Genomic DNA, 21,601 nt, shown 5'->3' on the forward strand with positions numbered 1-21,601 from the left:
GAGCTTTGACACGGAACACAGCAACACCTAAATACCTTTACAAATGTGGGCCTAAGTGCCTTAAACCCTTTTGAAATTGATATTTAGGTGACTAAATCAGTGAGGCATTGCAAGGCTGAGCACAGCGGTATCTAAACACTTTTTAAAATCTGAGCCTCAGGCATTTTTGAAAATGTTACCCATATATATTATAAGTTCAATATTGTGAATGCTCTTTGTCGGTCACTATCTATTGCACACACTGTTCTTTGGACACATGGATAATAACTACCTGGTCCTGATGATTTACTGCATTTGAGTTTCTAGACTTTCTCCTTCAAGGCTTTGATGTCTGTTAAGGAGACAGTCCATTTTCCTGTTTAAAAACAAACCAACCAAAAAAACCCCTTAAAATGAGAATTTCCCTATCATACACTAGTAAAGATAGAGGCAAGAAATTCATTTCACTTTTTCTCTGCTTGAACATTCTATCCCATCTCCTTTCGGTAGTGTGGATGGCCTACAATTGCCCATGCAGTCTTCTATTTGTGATGTAGCAGGATGATGACTTACAATCATTTGGTTGATTTTTTTTTCCTTTTGTCAATTTGTTCTTAATATATGCTTCGTATTTTTATTTAAGTCACACTTTACCTGGTATAGAGTTTTATTTTGTTTTTATTTTCTTCAATCTGTTCACTGTTATGGCAAAATTTTCACTTGCAAAAGGGAATTTGTTAGCCTTAGTAAACGCACATACAATCAACTCACATACATCCGGGGTGCAATCTGCACCAGGGAGGGCTTGTGTCACTCCTGCCCTGTAACTTTGGGTGCCTCACAATGCTTTGTTGCAGTCGCTCCGATCTGGGCCACTCACAAACAGCATGCAGGTTGTACCCTGGGTGTCTATTTATAGCCTTGATCCGGCAACTCTGATCCCAGCAGCCTGTCGGCAAACATCAGCCACTCTGTCTTCCACCAGCCTTGGTTACCACTTGTAGGGTGACCCCAACACACGCCCAGTTCTGGATTTCCCCCAAAAATGTGTGTTCCAGCCCTCTCCTGGACAGTCCAGAAATATTAGGTCTGTTTGTTCTTGCCCCCTTCCTTGGCTACTTGACAGAGGATGGCTCATCAGCTTTGATGACACCTGGCTAGAGGCATCAACTTGTCCTTTGTCTTTGAGAACCTGCTTTTCCCACTCCCCAGACTTGTCTGGCAAACACACCTCAGCCATGATTTCGGCTTATGATCATAACTTTACATATAATGTTGGTACATATACCTCACCATGATATTACTGACCTGCAAGTTATTAGTTTTCAAATGATACCTCACCAGACATATTTTGTACAGAGATTATTACAACAGTGCGTAGGGTAGGAATATAGGAGTGCATTTGGTCACACATCCCCACTTAACATTTAGCTTTGCCTATTTTTTTTTTTTTGCTCTTAGGTATACAAACCATCTATGCCTTTAACACGATGCTCTTAAACAGCCCCCAGCCCAACTCAGTAGTTCCTAAGTTTGTCCTTCAGCCTGCTGTTAACCATTTTCCTTGTCATTTTAAAAATCTGCCTTTTAATGAGGGCATAGCCCGCTTTTATATCAAACCCCGTTTTTCAGCAATCATTGTCCCCCAGTAGAGCTCTCACAACCTATATAAAGAGCTCTGTATTGCACAGACCTAAATCCGTTCGTTACATCAGCCCTCAGAGATGCCAAGACAAGATACTCTAAAATCTAGTAATTTATACTGTCGATAAATTCAGTCTGCATTAAAGAAACCAGGCCAGAAAAGCACAATTTCCTCCCCTCTGCTCCCACAAAACCCCAGTCTCTCCCCAAATGCCTGAACAAATAGATGAGCTTTGCCATGTGCCCCAAAAGTCAACAAATTCAAGCTATTTCAGCATGTGGATAGTGGAGTCAATTCCAAAGTTGATGGACCCTCCTCAAGAACCTCCTCTGGGTAGTTGCAGTTCACTGTGTTACACCTCTACCCCGATATCACGCGACCCAATATAACATGAATTCGGATATAATGCGGTAAAGCAGTGCCCAGGGGGGTGGGGCTGCTTTACCACGTTATATCCGGCAGCGGGGCTCAGGCGGAGATTTAAAGGGCCCGGGGCTCCCTGCGGGGGCCGGAGACCTGGGCTCTTTAAATCACCGCTGGAGCCCTGCTGCTGCTACCCTGGGGCTCCGGCAGCGGGGCTTGGGCGGTGCTTTAAAGGGCTCGGAGCTCTGGCCACTGCGGGGAGCTCCGGTCCCTTTAAATCACCGTCGGAGCCCTGCCGCCGCTACCCTGATATAACGCAGCTTCACCTATAACATGGTAAGATTTTTTGGCTCCCGAGGACCGCGTTATATCGGGGTAGAGGTGTGGTTGTTATATGGGCAGATCTGGCAGCTTCTTGTATCCTGTGGCCATGCCCACCCTGGAATGCTCGGTGGCAGTGGTTGTCAATCTGTGGCCCTCTAGTGACTAGTGGGGCCCTTCCAGGCGGTTTATGGATCTGCTTCTATCAGAGGGTTAAAGAATGTATGATTCAAATGGGCAACGCTGCTTTGCTAGGTTTCAGTGGTTCTTCCATGGCAGCCCGCAGCCACCATTTTGGCCAGCACACCAGGGATTAAACTGGGGACCTCCAGAGCTAAAAGCATGAGCTGCTGTAGCTTGAGCTAAAGAGCACAAGCTTCTTGGCTGGGGCTGTAACCCACTTGAATCCTCTGCAGATCAGATACAGATGGGGACGTGTATCACATGCCACTGTACTTCAAGCAGGTCTCTCTTGTGTCCCTGCCAGAGAATTCAAAGCTTTTGGGGGATTTCTGCATAGGGAATGAATTTTGGTCAAGATTTTTAAAAGCAATTTAAGGATTTTGCTTGCCTCCATTTTAGGATGCCAACTTTGGGGACCCTTTACAAAGGGCTTGATTTTCACAGGTCAGGATGCTTGGCATGTTCTGAAAACTGAGTCCCTTTAAGGTATCTCAAGCTGGACACCCAAAATCACAAATCTCTTCTGAAAATCTTGTCTGAACTGTGTTTAAACCTGTCCTTTGCTAAACTCAACCACCATGTGAATTCAGGCAGGATCAAATTTGCCAATGACACTAAAAGTGGAGAGGTAACCTTTGGGAAAGCAAAATCAAACAACAGTAACCGTGAAAGATAATACAGTAGTGGGGCATCAGGCAACTATGGGAGATTCAGTAAAATTTCCTGATGGGGGAAATTAATGCAGCTGTATCCGTGCGCTTTAAGTGATTTTATGTTCATGTTGTGACCCTCATACTCTCCAAGGGTATAACCAAAACTTTGCTGAAGTGAAGGTGTAGGATTGGGATTAAGCCGCTGGGAGAGAGGAGCCATGACGGAATCTATTTTGAGAAATGTTACATGCTAGGAACAGAAACGATGAGAGCCTCTATTTCATTCTTTTATGTGTAATGCTACCCAAGCACCCTTGATGACTTATTCTGTTTGTGCCGATGAACTGGTAATATCCCTTTCATTTTTTTAGATGCTTCCTTTACATCTTTAACTTCAATTATCTAAACCTCGTATTCATAGAATGTGAGGTCTTTTCTCTCTCTTACTTCTCTGTTAGGTCCATCATCTAGTCCATCACCATCCCAGGACAGCTGTCCCATCTAGCTAGGAACCCCTTACTATTTAACAATAAGTGCAGGGTGGTCACAACTCCCTGACATCTATTTGTGATGCTCCTGGAGGGTCACCACCCCCTGGTTGAGAATCCTTGATCTAGTTCATCCCCTGGTGGCCTCTGCAGTTTATTCCCTGCAATACATTTTGGAGTGATTTGTCCATTCTGGTTTTAAATGCCGTAAGCTTAGGGCATCTAAGGGGATCATTCCAGCTTGCCCATTTCTGGGTTTTAGCCTTATCATTGGTATTTACTTCTGCCAGTATGGGGCATTCCTATTTCAAAATGAAACACTGCTGCTTTGACCATGTTGACCTTGCCATGGGAAATTGAACTCTTCTGAACAAACACTTTTGTCTTAGCACCTCATTGCAACCAAAGCTGCCTATGAATGTTGTCGTGCAGCCTTAAAGGGCATCTTAACCTCTGCTGATTTTCCCCAGACTCTTTAGTGGTAATAATCCTCCTCTGTCATTATAAAGCCTTTTATTTTCAAGCAAGCTGAATAAGGTGGAACCCATCTTCCCTGGTATAGGTCTTCCGTTTCAAGAATGTTCCTGCCATGCCGCCACCCCCATCCAGCTAGATACGACAACTGAGATTTTCAAAGATACCGGAGGGGTTTTGAATCCCATTTCCCATTGCAATTAAAATCTCATCTTTTCAAGATTTGCTGCCCTATAAATGCCTAAGAGAGATGTATAGAACCTTTCCACTCTTGACATCTCATAGACACCTTAAGTTGCCTCAAGTTTAATCTCTTCCCATTCCAGCCCATCTGGAAGATCTCTTCTGAGCAGCCTGTGTACTTTCATATCTTAATCCACAGTAATTGTACACTTGTTCTTTTTACATTCAAATCTCCACGACAGCGTGAACGCTTAAAATAAAAGTGTGATGGGAAGTGTGAAAAAGGAGTGGTGGGAATGAGTTTTCCTTCTGTCAAAAGAAAGATGTCATCCTCCGCTTTTTTGTGGGTGCGCGCCTTAAATAGAATGACTGAATTGGGTGATTTCCAGGTTTCTGCATTTGGCAATCCTTTTAAGTTGTAACAGATGAAGTTCCGTCTGAGGCGCTCCTTCCCACATCTTTTTCAATGATTTCTTGAAACTCCTTGAGCATTCAGCACAGAATTTGGCACGGACTTCACAACTGTTCCACGGGTAGATGGCCAAAGTTAACAGAATGCTCATTGAACAGTGATGCTAAAAGCCATATATGTTGGTGTTTTTAGCTTTGTGACCAGAATACGTTAAATAAAACACACTGGGTCAAATTCAGAAGTGAAATGTAAGATACACACCAGTAAGCCATGGTGTGGGAGGGGATGTGTTAGACATAGGAAGGATAGGTAGGAAGAGAGGAGTGTAGAAGTGAAAGCAACGACCAAGAGTGTGTAAGATGTGGTAGGATAAAACTGGGAGGCTTAGGCCTGGTCTACACTAGGCGTTTATGTCGAAGTTAGCGCCGTTACATCGAATTAACCCTGCACCCGTCCACACCGCGAAGGTATTTAGTTCGACATAGAGGTCTCTTTAATTCGACTTCTGTACTCCTCCCCGACGAGGGGAGTAGCGCTAAATTCGACATGGCCATGTCGAATTAGGCTAGGTGTGGATGGAAATCGACGTTAATAGCTCCGGGAGCTATCCCACAGTGCACCACTCTGTTGACGCTCTGGACAGCAGTACGAGCTCGGATGCTCTGACCAGCCACACAGGAAAAGCCCCGGGAAAATTTGAATTTGAATTCCTTTTCCTGTCTGGCCAGTTTGAATCTCATTTCCTGTCTGGACATCGTGGCGAGCTCAGCAGCACTGGCAACGATGCAGAGCTCTCCAGCACTGATGGCAGTGCAAGCTCAGAATAGAAAGAGGGCCCCAGCATGGACTGATCGGGAAGTCTTGGATCTCATCGCTGTGTGGGGCGATGAGTCCGTGCTTTCCGAGCTGCGATCCAAAAGACGGAATGCAAAGATCTATGAGAAGATCTCTAAAGACATGGCAGAGAGAGGATACAGCCGGGATGTAACGCAGTGCCGCGTGAAAATCAAGGAGCTGAGGCAAGGCTACCAGAAGACCAAAGAGGCAAACGGACGCTCCGGATCCCATCCCCAGACATCCCGTTTCTACGAGGCACTGCATTCCATCCTCGGTGCGGCCGCCACCACTACCCCACCACTGACTGTGGACTCTGAGGATGGGATAGTGTCCACGGCCGGATCCTCGGACATGTTAGCGGACGGGGAAGATGAGGAAGGAGATGAGGAGGACGAGGCAGTCGACAGCGCTCACAACGCTGATTTCCCCGACAGCCAGGATCTCTTCATCACCCTTACAGAGATCCCCTACCAACCCTCCCCAGCCGTTACCCCGGACACAGAATCTGGTGAAGGATCATCCAGTAAGTGTTGTAAACATCTAAACATTTATTTGTAACAGAACATGATTATTAACAATGTAAAAAATGGGTTTCTCATGATTACTTTGAATAACTTAACGGTTCAGTCATGGGCAGTGCAAGTATTTCAAAAAAATCTAGCAATGTCCGGTTTTGCATGATTGTCCTGCCCAAGCCGCTCTACTGTGTAGTCCCTGCTACTGCAGCTACAGTAAGATGCGGTCTATATGTCCGGGGATGGAGCAGAAATCCTCCTGGGACATCTCAAGGAAGCTCTCCTGCAGGTAATTTGAAATCCGCTGCATTAGGTTCTTGGGGAGAGCGGCCTTATTGGGTCCTCCGTAGTAGGACACGTTGCCGCGCCACGAGACTAGCAAGTACTCCGGAATCATTGCTTGGCACAGCATGGCGGCATACGGCCCTGGTCTTTGGAGGCTTTCCCGGAGCATTCTCTGTCTGTCGCTCTCAGAGATCCTCATGAGGGTGATGTCGCTCATGAAGACCTGCTTTGAATGAGGTAGGGGAATGTTATTAGTGTTGGCTGGTTTGCAGCCACGCGGTGGAGGCGGGAAAGGGTCAGCCGAAAGGGATCGTTCCCGGGGACAGCCGCGAGGGTGTGGGACAGGAGCAAACTTCCTGCTTGCCGGATTGCTGGCAGCAGGGACCGACATTGATTTCAATGTGAAATGAGGCCATTGCTAATATTAAAGTTTTAAGCTGCCACGAATCTACGGCTTACCATGTCTGCCTGCAACAGAAATTCCGTTGTCCTGACAGGGTTCTCAAAAGTGCTCTGCAAAACCACAGACAGTGAATGCGAAGGCCGAGAATTCGACCTTGTGCTGAGTGCGCATGTGATAGGTGCTGTGCATGGTCCTGTTCACAGAGAAAGACTATGTTCTTTGTTCACAACTACATTTATCTTTCTGAGGAATTCACTCCCTTTTTCCCATTCCCACAGCCCCATCTGCGACTGTCTCACAACCTAGCCTGTCATCACACTCCCAGAGGCTAGGGAGGATTAGGCATAAGAAGAAGAGGACACGGGAGGACATGTTCTCCGAGCTTATAGCCTGCTCCAGAGCACAGGCAGCACAGCAGACCCAGTGGCGGGAGAACTTGTCCCAAATGCACCAAGCCAACATGGATCGGGAGGAGAGGTGGCGTCAGGAAGACCAGCAGGCGACTCAAACCCTGCTTGGACTACTGAGGGAGCAAACGGACACGCTCCGGCGCCTTGTGGATGTTCTGCAGGAACGGAGGCAGGAGGACAGAGCCCCGCTGCAGTCCATCTCTAACCGCCCTCCCCCGCCACCAAGTCCCATACTCCCTTCACCCAAAGTGCACAGAAGGAGAGGCGGCAGAGTCCCTGCTAACTCTCACTGCACCCCTGCAGAGAGCTCGAGCAGCAGAAGGCTCTCAGTCCCCAAAGTTTGACAAGTTCTTTCCTTCCCGCCTGACACAAGCCCCCGTCCAAGTTTCACTTCCCAGTCCCCTGTGTAGTTGTTAATAAAAAATATGTTTCTGTTAACTACTGTTTCCATCATGTTCTTTTGGAGGAGGGGGGGAAAGGGGGTTGGTAATTGGACAGGACAGTCACCTTTGGCAGGGTACATAGTCGGGGGCAGGCACAGCAGCAGGGCACATACATAGTGCAGTGATGCAGTGACTACTTACCCTGGTTAGTCTGGGAGGTTCTTTTCATGTTATGTGGTGGGAGGTGGGTTGCTCTGTGACTTTGTGGCACGGGAGGGCAGTTAGAGATCTGAAGCGGCGGTCCTTAGGCAGGATCACAGAGCCACACAGCAGGGGATCTGTAAGCGTCCCCCCCCGCCACAAAGTCACATAGTACCCCCATACACACAGTCCCTATCAGGAGGGGTGACAGGCTCCGTTGAAAGAACCATCCCACCGCACCGGAGCCTGTCAGTCCTTCAGTTTAGAAGCTGCATTCGCGCGACTACACTACACCCGCTCCGCACCACAGTCTGCGTCCCAGTTTTAAAAAATTCCCGCGAAAACAGTATTACAGAAAACGGTGTGCTTTAACAAAGTAGAACTATTTTTATTTTGAAACGTGTGTTGGAAGTGGGGTGAAGGCTTCTCTGTACACAAAATTAGAAAGTCACAGGTTACCCTGCTCACTCAGGAACTTTGCTTTCAAAGCCTCCCGGATGCACAGCGCTTCCCGCTGGTCTCTTCTAATCGCCCGGCTGTCTGGCTGTGAGTAATCAGCAGCCAGGCTAATTTCCTCAACCTCCCACCCCGCCATAAAGGTCTCCCCCTTGCTCTCACAGAGATTGTGGAGCACACAGCAAGCTGCTATAACAATGGGGATATTGGTTTCGCTGAGATCACAGCGAGTCATCAAGCTTCTCCATCTCCCCTTGAGACGTCCAAAAGCACACTCCACCACCATTCTGCACTTGCTCAGCCGGTAGTTGAAGAGTTCTTTTTCAGTGTCCAGGGCACCTGTATAGGGCTTCATGAGCCAGGGCATTAGCGGGTAGGCTGGGTCCCCGAGGATGACTATAGGCATCTGCACATCCCCAACAGTTATTTTGTGGTCCGGGAAGTAAATACCTTGCTGCAGCCGTCTAAACAGACCAGAGTTCCTGAAAACACGAGCGTCATGAACCTTGCCCGGCCATCCCACGTAGATGTTGGTAAAACGTCCCCTGTGGTCCACCAGTGCTTGCAGCACCATGGAAAAGTAGCCCTTTCTGTTAATGTACTGGCTGGCCTGGTGGTCCGGTGCCAGGATAGGGATGTGAGTTCCATCTATGGCCCCACCGCAGTTTGGGAATCCCATCGCTGCGAAGCCATCTATGATCGCCTCCACGTTTCCCAGGGTCACTACCTTTGGCAGCAGTACATCAACGATTGCCTTGGCTACTTGCATCACAACAACCCCCACGGTAGATTTGCCCACCCCAAACTGGCTCGCGACTGACCGGTAGCTGTCAGGCGTTGCAAGCTTCCAGAGGGCTATGGCCACTCGCTTCTGGACAGTCAGGGCTGGTCGCATCCGGGTGTCATTGCGCTTCAGGGCAGGGGACAGCAACTCACAAAGTTCAAGGAAAGTTCCCTTCCGCATGCGGAAGTTTCGCAGCCACTGTGATTCATCCCAGACCTGCAGCACTATGCGGTCCCACCACTCAGTGCTTGTTTCCCGTGCCCAGAATCGCCGTTCCACGGCATCAACATGACCCATTGCCACCGTGATGTCCTCGGCGCTGGGTCCCCTGCTTTCTGAGAGGTCTGTGCTACTCTCACACTTCAGGCCATCACCGCGTTGACGTAGCCTCCTCGCCTGACTTTTCTGCATCTGCCTCAGGGCAACCTGTATGATAAGCTGCGAGGCGTTGAGAGCGGCCACAACTGCAGCGATGGTTGCAGCGGGCTCCATGCTCACAGTGCTGTGGCGTCCGCGCTGTCAATGACTTGAAAAGTGCGCGAAATGATTTCCCGCCGGCGCTTTCAGGGAGGGAGGGAGGGCGGGAGTGAGTGATGGATGGATGACGACAGTTACCCAAAAGCACCCTCGACACATTTTTTTACCCAGAAGGCATTGGTGGCTCGACCCAGAATTCCAATGGGCAGCGGGGACTGCGGGAACTGTGGGATAGCTGCCCACAGTGCACCGCTTCCAATGTCGACGCTTTCCCCGTTAGTGTGGACTCACAAAGTCGAATTACTGTCCTTAGTGTGGACACACACGTTCGACTTTGCAATATCGATTCCAAATATTCGATTTAAGTAAAATCGAACTACTCTCGTAGTGTAGACAAGGCCTTACACTCCTTTACCAATGGTTTTGGATTATGTGTGGTTTAGCTATCTCCTCTGTTGCCTAAAAACTCCAAACATATTAGTCATAGCATTTGGAAAATACAGGCAATGATCCAGATGATCTAATGGTCCCTTGTGCCCTTAAAATCTATGAATCTTTGTCTTGATGCCCTCTGTTGGATATTACTCTGCAGTATATGTCATGATGACGTGCTAGGACAGTAGGGCCGTTGAGCAACTGTTGACATGCCTGACCGTTTTATTACTCCCCTGTTATCAGCTAAACTGCTATTTGGTATTCTGAGTTGCCATCTGTTGACCACTGTGAAATACCAGGTTGCATTTTTAATGTGAAGTGGACTTTTCTGTGTCTAAAGGGACACTCGTGGTTTATTGGCTTTCAGTTGAATTTACTTGAAAAGAATGACTTGTTCTAAATCCTAACTATCAAAGCTATCTGTCAGCACATAAGTGGGGGCTTGAAGCTGGGAGTTTTAACAGATTCCCTCCTCAGGCACAGAGAGTGGTACAACCCACCTGAGGGATGCTGTCTGAAAGACATTTGCTTGTTGGGGGGGAAAACTTTAAATCAAGTTGCGTTTGGTTTTGGGGTGTCTTATTTTCAATCTGAAGGATCACTTAATAAAAACTGTGTTGGAGAATCAAACTCAAGTCCTTCAAAACAACCCCCCCAACCCTCCAAAACACTTTGTAGGGTAAGTTATTGGGGGACCCTTCTCTTCTAGAGGGACTGAGTGGAGCAATGCGGTGAAAGTGTAAACTACTATTTAAATAATTTTGGGGGAGGGGTTTCTTCGATTGTGGGTGTGATTTCTTGCCTTTTTGCTTCTGAAATGTCTTTAAGTGTTTCCCCATCACCGATTATTATCTTATTTGTATTGCATTAGCAACTGGAGGCCCCAGCCAAGTCTGGGGCCTCATAGTGCTAGGTACTGCACAAAAACATACTGAGAGACTGTCCCTGCCCTGAAGAGCTTACAACCCATATAGACAGGGCAGACAAATGGTGGGAGTGGAAACAAGGGCACAGAGATCACCTATCACATGGGTTACAGACCTGGGAAAAGAAACCGAGCAGTCCAGAGTCCCAGTCTAGTGCTCTGTCCCCGGGGCCAAATGGCCAGTTCAGCCTGACCAACACCAAAGCACTTAACAAAATTAACTTCAGACTATACTGTGTATGCACAGGGATCTCTTTACCGAGCGCCGAAGTGCAGCTGCCTTTGGGATGGGAATGTAGCAACACTATAAAGTAGTTGAGGACAGTAAGGGCGGGATTTTCAGAAATGCCTGGGTGAGTTAGGAGTGCGAGTTCCATTGACTTTCTTTGGTATTTACTTCCTACCAATTTACTGGCTTTCAGTGGGACTTGTGCTCCTAAGTCACTTCGGGCTCTTGAAAATCCCTCCCTGCAGGAAGAAGACTGTGTGCAATTCAGACTGAAGTTGGCAGGATGGCCAACAGTGTAATCAATGGTACTGCAATTTGCCAAGATGTCAGAGTTAACCATCTACACTTGTGAAAAAGACCTTGAAATCTTTGATACCAGAACCTTGGTTTTACATCTCATCTAAAAGACAGCAGCCCCAGTAACAAAGTGCCTTTTAACATCATGCCAGGGCATCTGTTCAGTACTGACTAAGAAGGGAAGAGTGCCACCTATTTACAAATATTTTGCAGTGATAAATGACTAAGAATAATGTGAGCTTTACTGTGAACACGCAGTTGCCTGCATGCTGCTCTTTATCATTTGAAGGCAAAGGCAGGAATACTTCGATTATCCGTCGATAGCTTTTTACCTTTACATTGGATCAGTGCACGACTGGAGGACGTTAACCAGTTTCCTTTGTGCCTAATCAAAAGAGAAGGGCTCTGACAACTCCTTTGTGCACAATCTCCACAAGTTAGGAAGAATAGTTCGCTGCAGATATTTAGTTACTTTTGGTCACACCGATTTATCTAATGTAGGCCAAGTATTTGAGAGTACCTCAGGTTCATCACTGACAGTATACGGAGCCGCTGAATTGAGACCTGAAGCTGCTCTCTAATGAAAAGGGCAGATCTTCACTTCCTTCCCCGGTTTGCTTTTTTGTAAAATATGAATGAATTTTTTGTCCACATAAGTGAGAAACTAACTAGTCTCTAGTTTGACACTGCTATAATACCAGCATGTATTAGCCAGTCTTTCCCACAAAGTTTTACCAGTATACTGCGCAGCCTTTCTGTGTGTAGGTTTTTTTCCTTCAGTCCTATCCCACCCAATCCCTTTCAAATTGCCTGATGTTTGTTGTGTGAGCAAATGGGAGGAAACTATGGAAAAGCAAGGACTTGTAACCTTAACGCAAATTGGAGGTCTGTCCTCCAGCTGTGAAAAGCTGGTGTACTGACGTACTTCACAGCCACCCCCAGGGTGTGGCTCTAGAACTTTCAGAGTGTGAGCTTGATGTTTAATGCAGAGATTCTCTCATGGATCCCTCCCTTCCAATTCTCAAGCATACAGACCACCTCTCCTCCCATTCACAACTGCCTCCACCTCTAGTCCTCCCATTCTCAGTCACCTAACATCCCTGTGGCAACTACAGTAATTACATATGTGAAAACAGAATAATATGAAAATCTTGAATCTGTTTATAGATGTTTTCTAATGCTATTTAAAGCAACTGGAAATAAGGAGAAGACCCTTGCACTGTGGTTCCAATTCAGAAGGCGCTTAGGCTTCAGTCCATCCCTGTTCAGGGCAACATTTAAGCACGTGCTTATTGGGAATTATGCCAATATTTAAGTTCTCTCTCAAACTTGGATACTTTCCTGAACTGCAGGCCATGTGCCCAGCGATCGCTCACCATATCACCAAGTTCCTCAGCTCAGAGTTTCAGAACCTCTCATCTAGAAAGGTTTTTTTTTCTTTTTTCTGTTAAATGCTGATTCTTAATTTACCTACAGGCTTGTCTTTCAGTTGCCCCAATGTCCTGTTCTGCAATGAATTTTACATATTTTTTTTTTCCTTTTCTTCCCATGCTGCACAGGGTGTCCACACTGTAAAAATTCCATCCCACATTTCACAACTGCTGCAGAACTCTTTAAAGAAGATCGAAAGGTAACCCATTTTTAATAGTTTCTGAGATGTTTAAAGTGCCTCTGCCACCTTTTCACTTAACAAGCTTGTTCTAGTTCATTTAATGATAAGGCTTGTGCAGAAGAATGCTGTTGAACAAGTTAATCAGTTATAAAATATGTGTGCATCTTAGAGGTCATACTTTTTTTTGGCCAGACTGAGTTGAACTTTTAACCTTCTTTCTGATTTTTCTTTATTTTTCCCTTTTAATTCTTCTCGGGTGAAATCTTCTCTATTAAGTCATGTTGTAACTCTACAGATGAGAAATAAAGATTATTTTAAACATTTTCTTGTCCACCCTTCCTTACAGGCTTGTTATAATTAGTGGGGTGGACATAGGAAGAAATATGTGTCTGAGGTCCGAGCTAGCCTAACTCTTAATTTGACCTGGCTACATAGTTCAGAGCAGTGAAAAATTTTGTTCCCTGTTCCATAGGTCAATCTAAGCCCTAGTGTAGACGCAGCTAGGTCAACAGAAGAATTCCATCAACCCAAATACCACCTTTCATAGAGGTGGATTAAATATAGCGACAGAAACACTCTTTCTGTCAGTGTAGGGAGCATCTACACTATGGCCCTTCAGCGGCACAAGTGCAGTGCTGGAGCTGTGCACCGTAGCAACTGTAGTGTAGACATACCCTGACTCTGGGCAGAAACACAGAGGGGATTGTCAAAAGAGCTTAAGTGATTTACAAGCAAAACCCAAATGAAGTCTCTTGGGAGCACAAATCCCATTGGCTTTCAATAGGACTTGTGTTTTGTAAATCACATACAAGCTGTTGAAAATTCCACCCTTAATCCAAAAACTGGGAAATTGCAATTTGTGTCAGATCAATCAAACCCTTAGTCACATGGATAGTCCTTGCTCACACAAATACAGTGGCCTCATTGGCTCATAAAAGCAAAGGCTTCTACTGTTAGGCCCTATCATTTCTCCTTTGTTAGTACATCTTCAGTCTTCTCTCTTGTCTCTATGATCTGTAATGTGTTTCAGGATATGGTTTGTATGAAAGATGCTATTAAAAAACAACAACACTTTTTTGTTGTTGCTTTTTTTAGTTCCCTTTATTTCTTCCCAGTCTTTGCAACCCAGCACCTTCTGTCTGTACAAGAAACAGAGGCTCCAATTCAGCAATCTATTTAAGGACATGACTAGTCCCGTTTTCTCACTTGCTTATAGTGAGGAACATGATTAAGTCCTTTGCTGAATTAGGGCCATAATCCTAGATCTATGTTTGTGGTTTAACTTCCTGTCTGCTTTTCACCTAGCCATGCTGTGGAAATGGCTTGGGGGATTTACTAGGAAATGAAGGGCTAGCTTTGAAACCTCTTGCCATTTAGACTTTACAGATATTGGTGAGACCTCAATCAACTGTGGATGCATCTGTGTGCGCACATGCTGGAAGAGCAGGGAGGAGTTTTTGTGGATGGCATTTAGTCAATTTCTGAACTACATGTGATGAACGTAGGGAGGCAAACTGCTCTCTTGTCTTGCTTATGGATGGAATTAGAATGCTGCTGTTATGCCCTTGGGTTCAGGTGGCATATAGCAGCATTTAGTGGCACACCGTTCTCAATTCTCCTGCTGCTGGAACTTTTGCAACGTTATGCCTTGTGGTTACTAGTTTGTTTGCAAGAATTCTAAAAACATGTCATTTTTCTCTCTACCTTCTGCTAGCTCTGAGACAGGCCTTTCTGTCCGGAGCTCCCTGCAATTTTATTCCATCTAGGAGTTATGAAGTGAATGTACCAAACAATGTGAAACTTGCTTATCCGGATGTATTAATAAACATCTGATCACAATTTTAGCATGTGTCATGGTTGTGCTGAATGCAAACATCTGAAGGTTTTGATTCACAACTGCAGGCAGCTGTGAAAGGACTCAAAGCCCTGGAGACAATGATTGATGGCTGCAACTCTTTATTTCAGCTGAGGGCATTTAAAGCTGAAGTGCAGAGGTATAAAATGTAATGAGGTGGAACAGAAGATCCAATAGAGAATATTGAGGTTTGTACAGTTTCCGAAAGGTAGGCACGCAGCAAAAACAGCTTCGTTCCCCTTGTTGATTTATGAAAGTGCTAAGGATTGATCACCTTGGGAACCTTCTTCAGTCATGCACAACCCATAGGCTACCAAGATGTTTCTTGCTGCCTGTTGGTGCCCTTGTAGAAAAGACATAGGGCTTTGATCCAGCAAAGGACTTAAGCATGTGACTGTCCCCACTAACTTCAATAAGACAACTCCTGTGTTTAAAGTTACACACATCCTCAAATGTTTTGTTGAATTGGGACCCCATGGAATTAAACAGGGATTAAACCAAAAGGGTTCAGTAGACATTACTCCAAAAATAAGGAGCAAAGGTATTAATCTTAAAAATGTACAGAATGTAATAGAAAATAATTAAGCTTTCTCTATTTTTTAAACGGTTGTCTGTAGGATTCTGTAACAGGGATGCTAACAATGCTAACAGATGGTTCAAGTGTTACCATTTTCTATTAAATTCTCATGGACTTTTCAATAAGGGTGGCCCCTTGGCATCTGGAAAATTTTAACTTTTTAAATTAAAAAAGGAAAGGATGATTCCAGGCCTTATGGTTGCAAAAAATATCTGAAAAGGTGAACTGACCGAGCTCTCCCAAGTTTGTAGAGAGACAGAAAACAGACTGCTTTTTCTGTATGAATGTTATCTCCGTTATCAAAATGGGGCATTAATTTTGAAGTCTCGTAACAACAGGCCAGATTTTTTCCAAAGAACTCAATCTGTTGGTGTGCACTTGTCAATCACATAATACTTGTGCACTAACAACAGAATTTGCACATGCAAAGCCCATCATCTGCATGCAAAGTCACATGCACAGAAATGAAGGTCACTATTTCAAAATTGGGCCCCAAATATCAAAGTTTCATTGGTTGTCTCATTGCTGATTACTTTAGCAGAAATATCTGATGTGCTTGTCCAATGTGTCAGCGCATTACAGAAGATCTGGAAATATCTGGCTCTGGCATACCACCCACGGCCCCTGCACCTCCACTTGCTTTAGTGTCTCTGGACTACTGGTAAGAGAAGGCCAGCGAGGAGAGACGTCTAGAGACGCTGAGCACATCCTGACTGTACGGAATTCAGGGTAGCTTCTGGAAAGGCTCTTATGCAACCAACTCTGCTAGGCCCAATGAGACATCCCCCATTGCAAGGCTCCTCCCTCACTGCAGGACCTCTCTGCCAGTTGCACGTCACTTCTTGCTTTTCAACAGCTGACAAAATGTTACTTTCAGGTACTTTAAAAATATTAAACCTGGGTCCTGGGACCTTCTTGATTTCAGCTGCCTGGGGAGCTCTGGCCCTCACTTGCAGCTGCCAGGAGAGAGACCTGGGCCTTGACTTGCATCTGCAGCTCTCTTTATGGATGCTTTCAGCAGAGGCCGTTCATACCTTCCGGCTCACCAACAGATGCTGAAGAGATGCAAGGGTGACCGTTGTCCCTTTGCTGAACAGATGGAAGAGCATGAAGATGTGTTCAGTCAGTGCTCTAGACTAGAGACTCTTAGGGACGCCAATAAAACCTTCAGAAGTCCGCAGGCTCATTTTCAACTGAGCCCCAAAAGGCTGAGTCCAGAGTTAAGCTAGAATGAATTGATTTATGGTGCTCTGATCTGAACTTCGTGGAGGAAATCTGTTGATTTTTTTTCCATGCCCACAGAGTAAGAGAGATCTAGAATTCTTCAAAAGGTGCTGCTGTTTGGGCAAGCCTCTTTGGAATTACTTACATTTTTTGAACACACTTGTACTCTTATGCATCTATATAAAGCAGACCACCAGACAGCTAACAGTGCGATTGTATGGTTGTCATTGAGGGCAAAATCTGAAGAAATGGGGATTGCACAGCCATCATTGAAGGAAGACTTCTAGAACCTGCAGAACCTCTAGAAATCAGTGAGACTTAATGAATCACAATATGGAACTCCACCATACTATTTTTGGCAGTCGCTTTTTTTTAGGTTGAACGACACTTTCAGGTCCTAATCCAGGAAAATTCTGTGTGATGAAATTGGGACACACATGCACTAAAGAAACAAGAAACTAATACTTTGGAGATTCAAGCATGTCTTGAATTTAAAAAAAAAAGAAAAAAAAAGAAAAGACTCATCAGACATGGTAATGTTGTTGCTGTACATCATGGTAACTAAAGATTAATCTTCTCTTGCAAACTGATTCCCTTAGAAATAATGAGTGAATTGTGGCTAACCTCAGTGGGGTGCATTGTATTTTGGAGATACAACCAGTTACATAAATAAAACCTTGTACAGTAAACATAGGGAAGAATGGGTCCCTGTTTAATTCATATGTGCTATCAAAACCTTTAAGTCACTTGGCAACAACAGACTTTTTTTTTTTTATAATCAGATTTGTCATCTGTAGTTGACTACTCTAAAGCAGATGCATAGTACCATTCTTTTTCACACTGAAATTTTATCCCTAATTTATTGTTTTAAATCAGCCTGTCCTATATCATTCCTTCCTTGAATCAATATTCAGTTATTCACTTCCATTTTCATAACAAAAGTCAATATTAGCTCCTGCAGAGATTTATTTCCTTGAATCAATAAACCAGTGCGTAGTGGTTCATATTTTAACAGGAGAGCAACTGCTACCGAAGGAAGATATTTTACATCATCCCACCATGGCTGGAAGACAGACTGTTAAAATGCAAAAGGTTGAAAAACAGAAGAGGAACAATTTCCGGAAAGAAAGGAGATTCTATTGTCTCTTTCCCAGACACCCATTTAAGACATGCACATTTTTTTAAAATGGTAACGTCACTCTAGAATAGAAAATTGTTTCGCAATTCTGTTGGGAGGTGGTTCCCCTGAAGAAAACAATGACACTAAGTATAGTAATATACTAGGGCTTGTCTGCGCAGTGAGGTACTGTGCACTATTGGGTTGTGATTTCTAAAGTGCACTAACGTGTGGCACAGCATATGCCCCTGTGGCTGACCCTCCCGCGGGCCACATCTGGGGACATCGCAAGGAGTAATAGCTCCCATCGCTCCAGGAAGAGAGAGAGCGAGAGATGGAGCATCACCACCACCCTTTGACGCAGCATATGGCCTCACCAGCACATTTCCCTCCACTGCACCTCCTTGCCTCTGAATAACAGCTTTCTCCTGCTGCCAGCTAATGTAGCAAGTAGAGGCAGTCTGTGCTGCAATGCTGAGGGTTTAGGATTCAAACCCAGTTTGATGCACAATACAGAGATTTACAGTTGCACCTAATAGAATTGGTTTTGCCTTTTTCTTTAAAAAAAACCAAAACCAAACCAATTAGGAAATTACATATGAAACTTCGATAAAAGAACATTGTTAAGGCTGCAAAATCAAGAACTCCAGAGAACGGAAATACCAGGTCTACGGTTGCCCATGCAACTTTAATTCTGCCCTCTTGCATGTACATTATGATACAGTCTTTAATTACATGGTCAGATACGTTTTCCCACAGGACTCCTGCCTTATTTTATTGCACAGAATGGTTGCACAAGGAGGCAGCAATAACCTTGCACAACCGTAAATCTGGCTTTTCCTTTCAACTACTTGACATGTAACTAAATAATGGTCTTTTAATATCACTTATAATGTATAAATACCTGACATAAACAGATGAAGAGTTCTTGCTGCAGATGATTCTTAAGAGTTGTCTTTAGTGGCCCCGATTCATTGAGAGTTCCTTCTGTTGTACGAAAACTACCAAAATGTATTTGTGATTTTATTCCTTTATTTAAATAGTCTTCAGGAATCCTTGGTCTTTAAGGCCACGTTAATGGTTTTCCTGTTTTAACACATGAATAAAGAAGTGATATTCTGCAATGAAGTAGCAATTTTCATCCGAGGATGCAATAGAGTTTGATCTTTCTAAGCCACTGTTTTATGAGGATCTCAAATCCAAAACAACACAAAACCCAAGATAGATTTTCCAGTTTCTTTAATTGCTGCCCAGATGTTGCGATCAGTTGATGTAGTTTTGACTGCCTCACCATGCAAATAAAAGACATAGTGGCATAGTAAGTGATCTTTAATTATGGGAGTACAGGGCATCAGAAGCACTGACATCATGCAAATAAAAGGTATTTTGCTCCAATTGCTTGGAGTACGCCAGTGGAATGGAAAGTTAAAGTTAAAATGCATCTGATATTAAATTAGTTTTGAAACACTGTAACCAGTAGTCACAATAATCCCTTCTCTAATCGGTTGGCTTTTACGTAGCATAGACTTAACACTGTATAACCCACCCAGTCTCCAGCAAATGCATAATGGGATTGTGACGGTAATACGTGTATGTAAATTGCAGTAGAACTTTAGAATAACTTCTGCAGGTGGAGTTACGTATATGTGATAACAGTGGGATTGGGCCAATGTAAGTAAAGTTCATTTTCCAAAAGAGCTGAAGCTGAAAATTTAAAAAAAGGCCTGATCCTGAGATGCACCCACAACTCCCACTGCAGCCAGTGGGAAGTGCTGGTTCTCAGTACCTCTCAGAATCAGGTTCCCAGTGATACACACAGGGTGGTAACAGTAGCCATGAGCCCTGTTTAGTCTGGGACGACATACTATGGCTCCTAAGTTACGAGCTCTCCCTGTGAGCAGGCAAAGAGGGACAAAGCCAGTCTATGGTAGAGCAGCAGAGAGTTGTCCAGGGCCGCCCAGAGGATTCAGGGGCCTGGGGTCTTCGGCAGCGGGTCCCGGGGCAGAAGGACCCCACACCGCGGGTCTTCGGGACACTTCGGCGGTGGGTCCCGGAGCGGAAGGACCCCCCGCTGCCGAAAACCCGGAGCGGAAGAAGCTCCGGGGGCCCAGGCCACGCGAGAGTTTTCCCGGGCCCCTGGAGCAAGTGAAGGACCCCGTTCCAGGGGCCCTGAAAAACTCTCGTGGGGGCCCCTGCTGGGCCCAGGGCCTGGGGCAAATTGCCCCACTTCCCCCCCCCCTCCCGGGCGGCCCTGGAGTTGCCACGCTGAGCTCTCTTTCGGGCTATTACTGTTATTTATTTGTAGCGTCTAGGGACCTTACCCGAGATCAGAACTCCATGGTGCTAGGCACTGTACATACTCATAACACACCTTACCCCAAACAGCTTGCAGTCCAAACTAAAAGACAGACAAAGGGTGGCAGAGGAGTAAAGCAACCTGCCTAAAGGCACACAGAAGATGAGTAACGGAGCCACGATTAAATCCTAGGTCCTCTGACTCTGGTGTCCTACCCACTAGACCCACATCTCACTTAACCTGGGAACTGGGTGAGGGTTGTTACAGCTGCTTTGAGCATACATCGTTAATGTTCTTTACACTTGTATGAATTAATTAATAAACATTGCACCATCTTTCTATATAAGCTTTTCTCTGAATAAACTAAAGAGGGAAGAAGATGCTGCAGCCAGCCAGATACAGTAGTATATTTAGGGATAACAAAGATGGTTTTCTTCCCCTATAAGCACTTGCAGCCGAATAGCCCTAATTAATGAAGTTTAAGAGATATAGTTCTAGCCAGCACAATGAATTGCTGCACCTCTAGAGAACAGAGTTCACATCTTACCTAAGGGTTGTGCAAGTCAACTTGAGTCTGATGCTCTTATCCTTCTCCCCATCTCTGGAGATTATAAAAGCATTGCATATTTTGGTACAAGTGGTTGTTCCTATTCCAGACGCATCTGGGCTGCAACAGCAGAGGGTGTGTGCATCTCTTCAATTTCTCATCCACTAAAAGTGCCGCTATTTGAAGCAGCAGACAGTTATGGTTTTTCATCTCTTATGTATTTCAGATAGCCTATGCTGCAGTGGACTGTGCCAAAGAACAGAACCATGATCTGTGTAAACAGGAAGGTGTGGATGGTTACCCCACCTTTAACTATTACAACTATGGGAAGTTTGTAGAAAAATATAACGGAGAGAGAGGGGTAAGTATAAGAACAGGTTGCAATTTGAAAAAATAATCTCCATGGGGAGAGGAGTGTCTTGTCTCTTTTCATTTTTGCTGTAAATTAACAGGACAGGGTAAACTTTCAGTGTATTCCAAAAGGCTTTTCCGCTCCCATCAGTAATTCGCTGGGCTGAATCATTGTGTACCACACCAATACGCATTTTTGAACTGGAACTTGTTTGGTCTATTCTGGGAAATTTAGCACCTGCTAAGGGAAATTTGGAGTGAATTTGATGATTTAGGCTGCCAGGTAAGAGATTGAAGTCCAGGACCTCCATGGTAGCATTTAATTTCAGAAAAGGGACCGACACAAAAATGAGGAATTTAGTGAAACAGAAATTAAAAGGTACAGCGCCAAAAGTGAAATCCCTGCAAGCTGCATGGAAACTTTTTAAAGAAACCATAATAGAGGCTCAATTTAAATGTATACCGCAAATTAAAAAACCAAAAAAGTGCCACCGTGTCTAAACAACAAAGTAAAAGAAGCTGTTAGAGGTAAAAAGACATCCTTTAAAAACTGGAAGTTAAATTGTATTGAGGAAAATAGAAAGGAGCATAAACTCTGGCAAGTGAAGTGTAAAAATATAATTAGGAAGGCTAAATAACTCGAAGAACAGCTAGCCAAAGACTCAAAAAGTAATAGCATTTTTT

General features: G+C 44.8%; 1 protein-coding gene across 1 annotated transcript in view; it reads left to right on the forward strand.

Moving 5' to 3' along the window:
• PDIA5 (protein disulfide isomerase family A member 5) overlaps positions 1-21,601 on the forward strand; it is a 125,907-nt gene that overhangs the window by 98,061 nt on the left and 6,245 nt on the right. Inside the window, exons 15-16 of the mRNA XM_034786053.1 lie at positions 12,898-12,968; positions 20,793-20,927. Of these exons, the coding sequence (XP_034641944.1) occupies positions 12,898-12,968; positions 20,793-20,927 (206 nt within the window). The remainder of the gene's footprint in view (positions 1-12,897; positions 12,969-20,792; positions 20,928-21,601) is intronic.

Source organism: Trachemys scripta, chromosome 11 (assembly GCF_013100865.1).
Source record: "Trachemys scripta elegans isolate TJP31775 chromosome 11, CAS_Tse_1.0, whole genome shotgun sequence".
NCBI classification, from domain to species: domain Eukaryota; kingdom Metazoa; phylum Chordata; order Testudines; family Emydidae; genus Trachemys; species Trachemys scripta.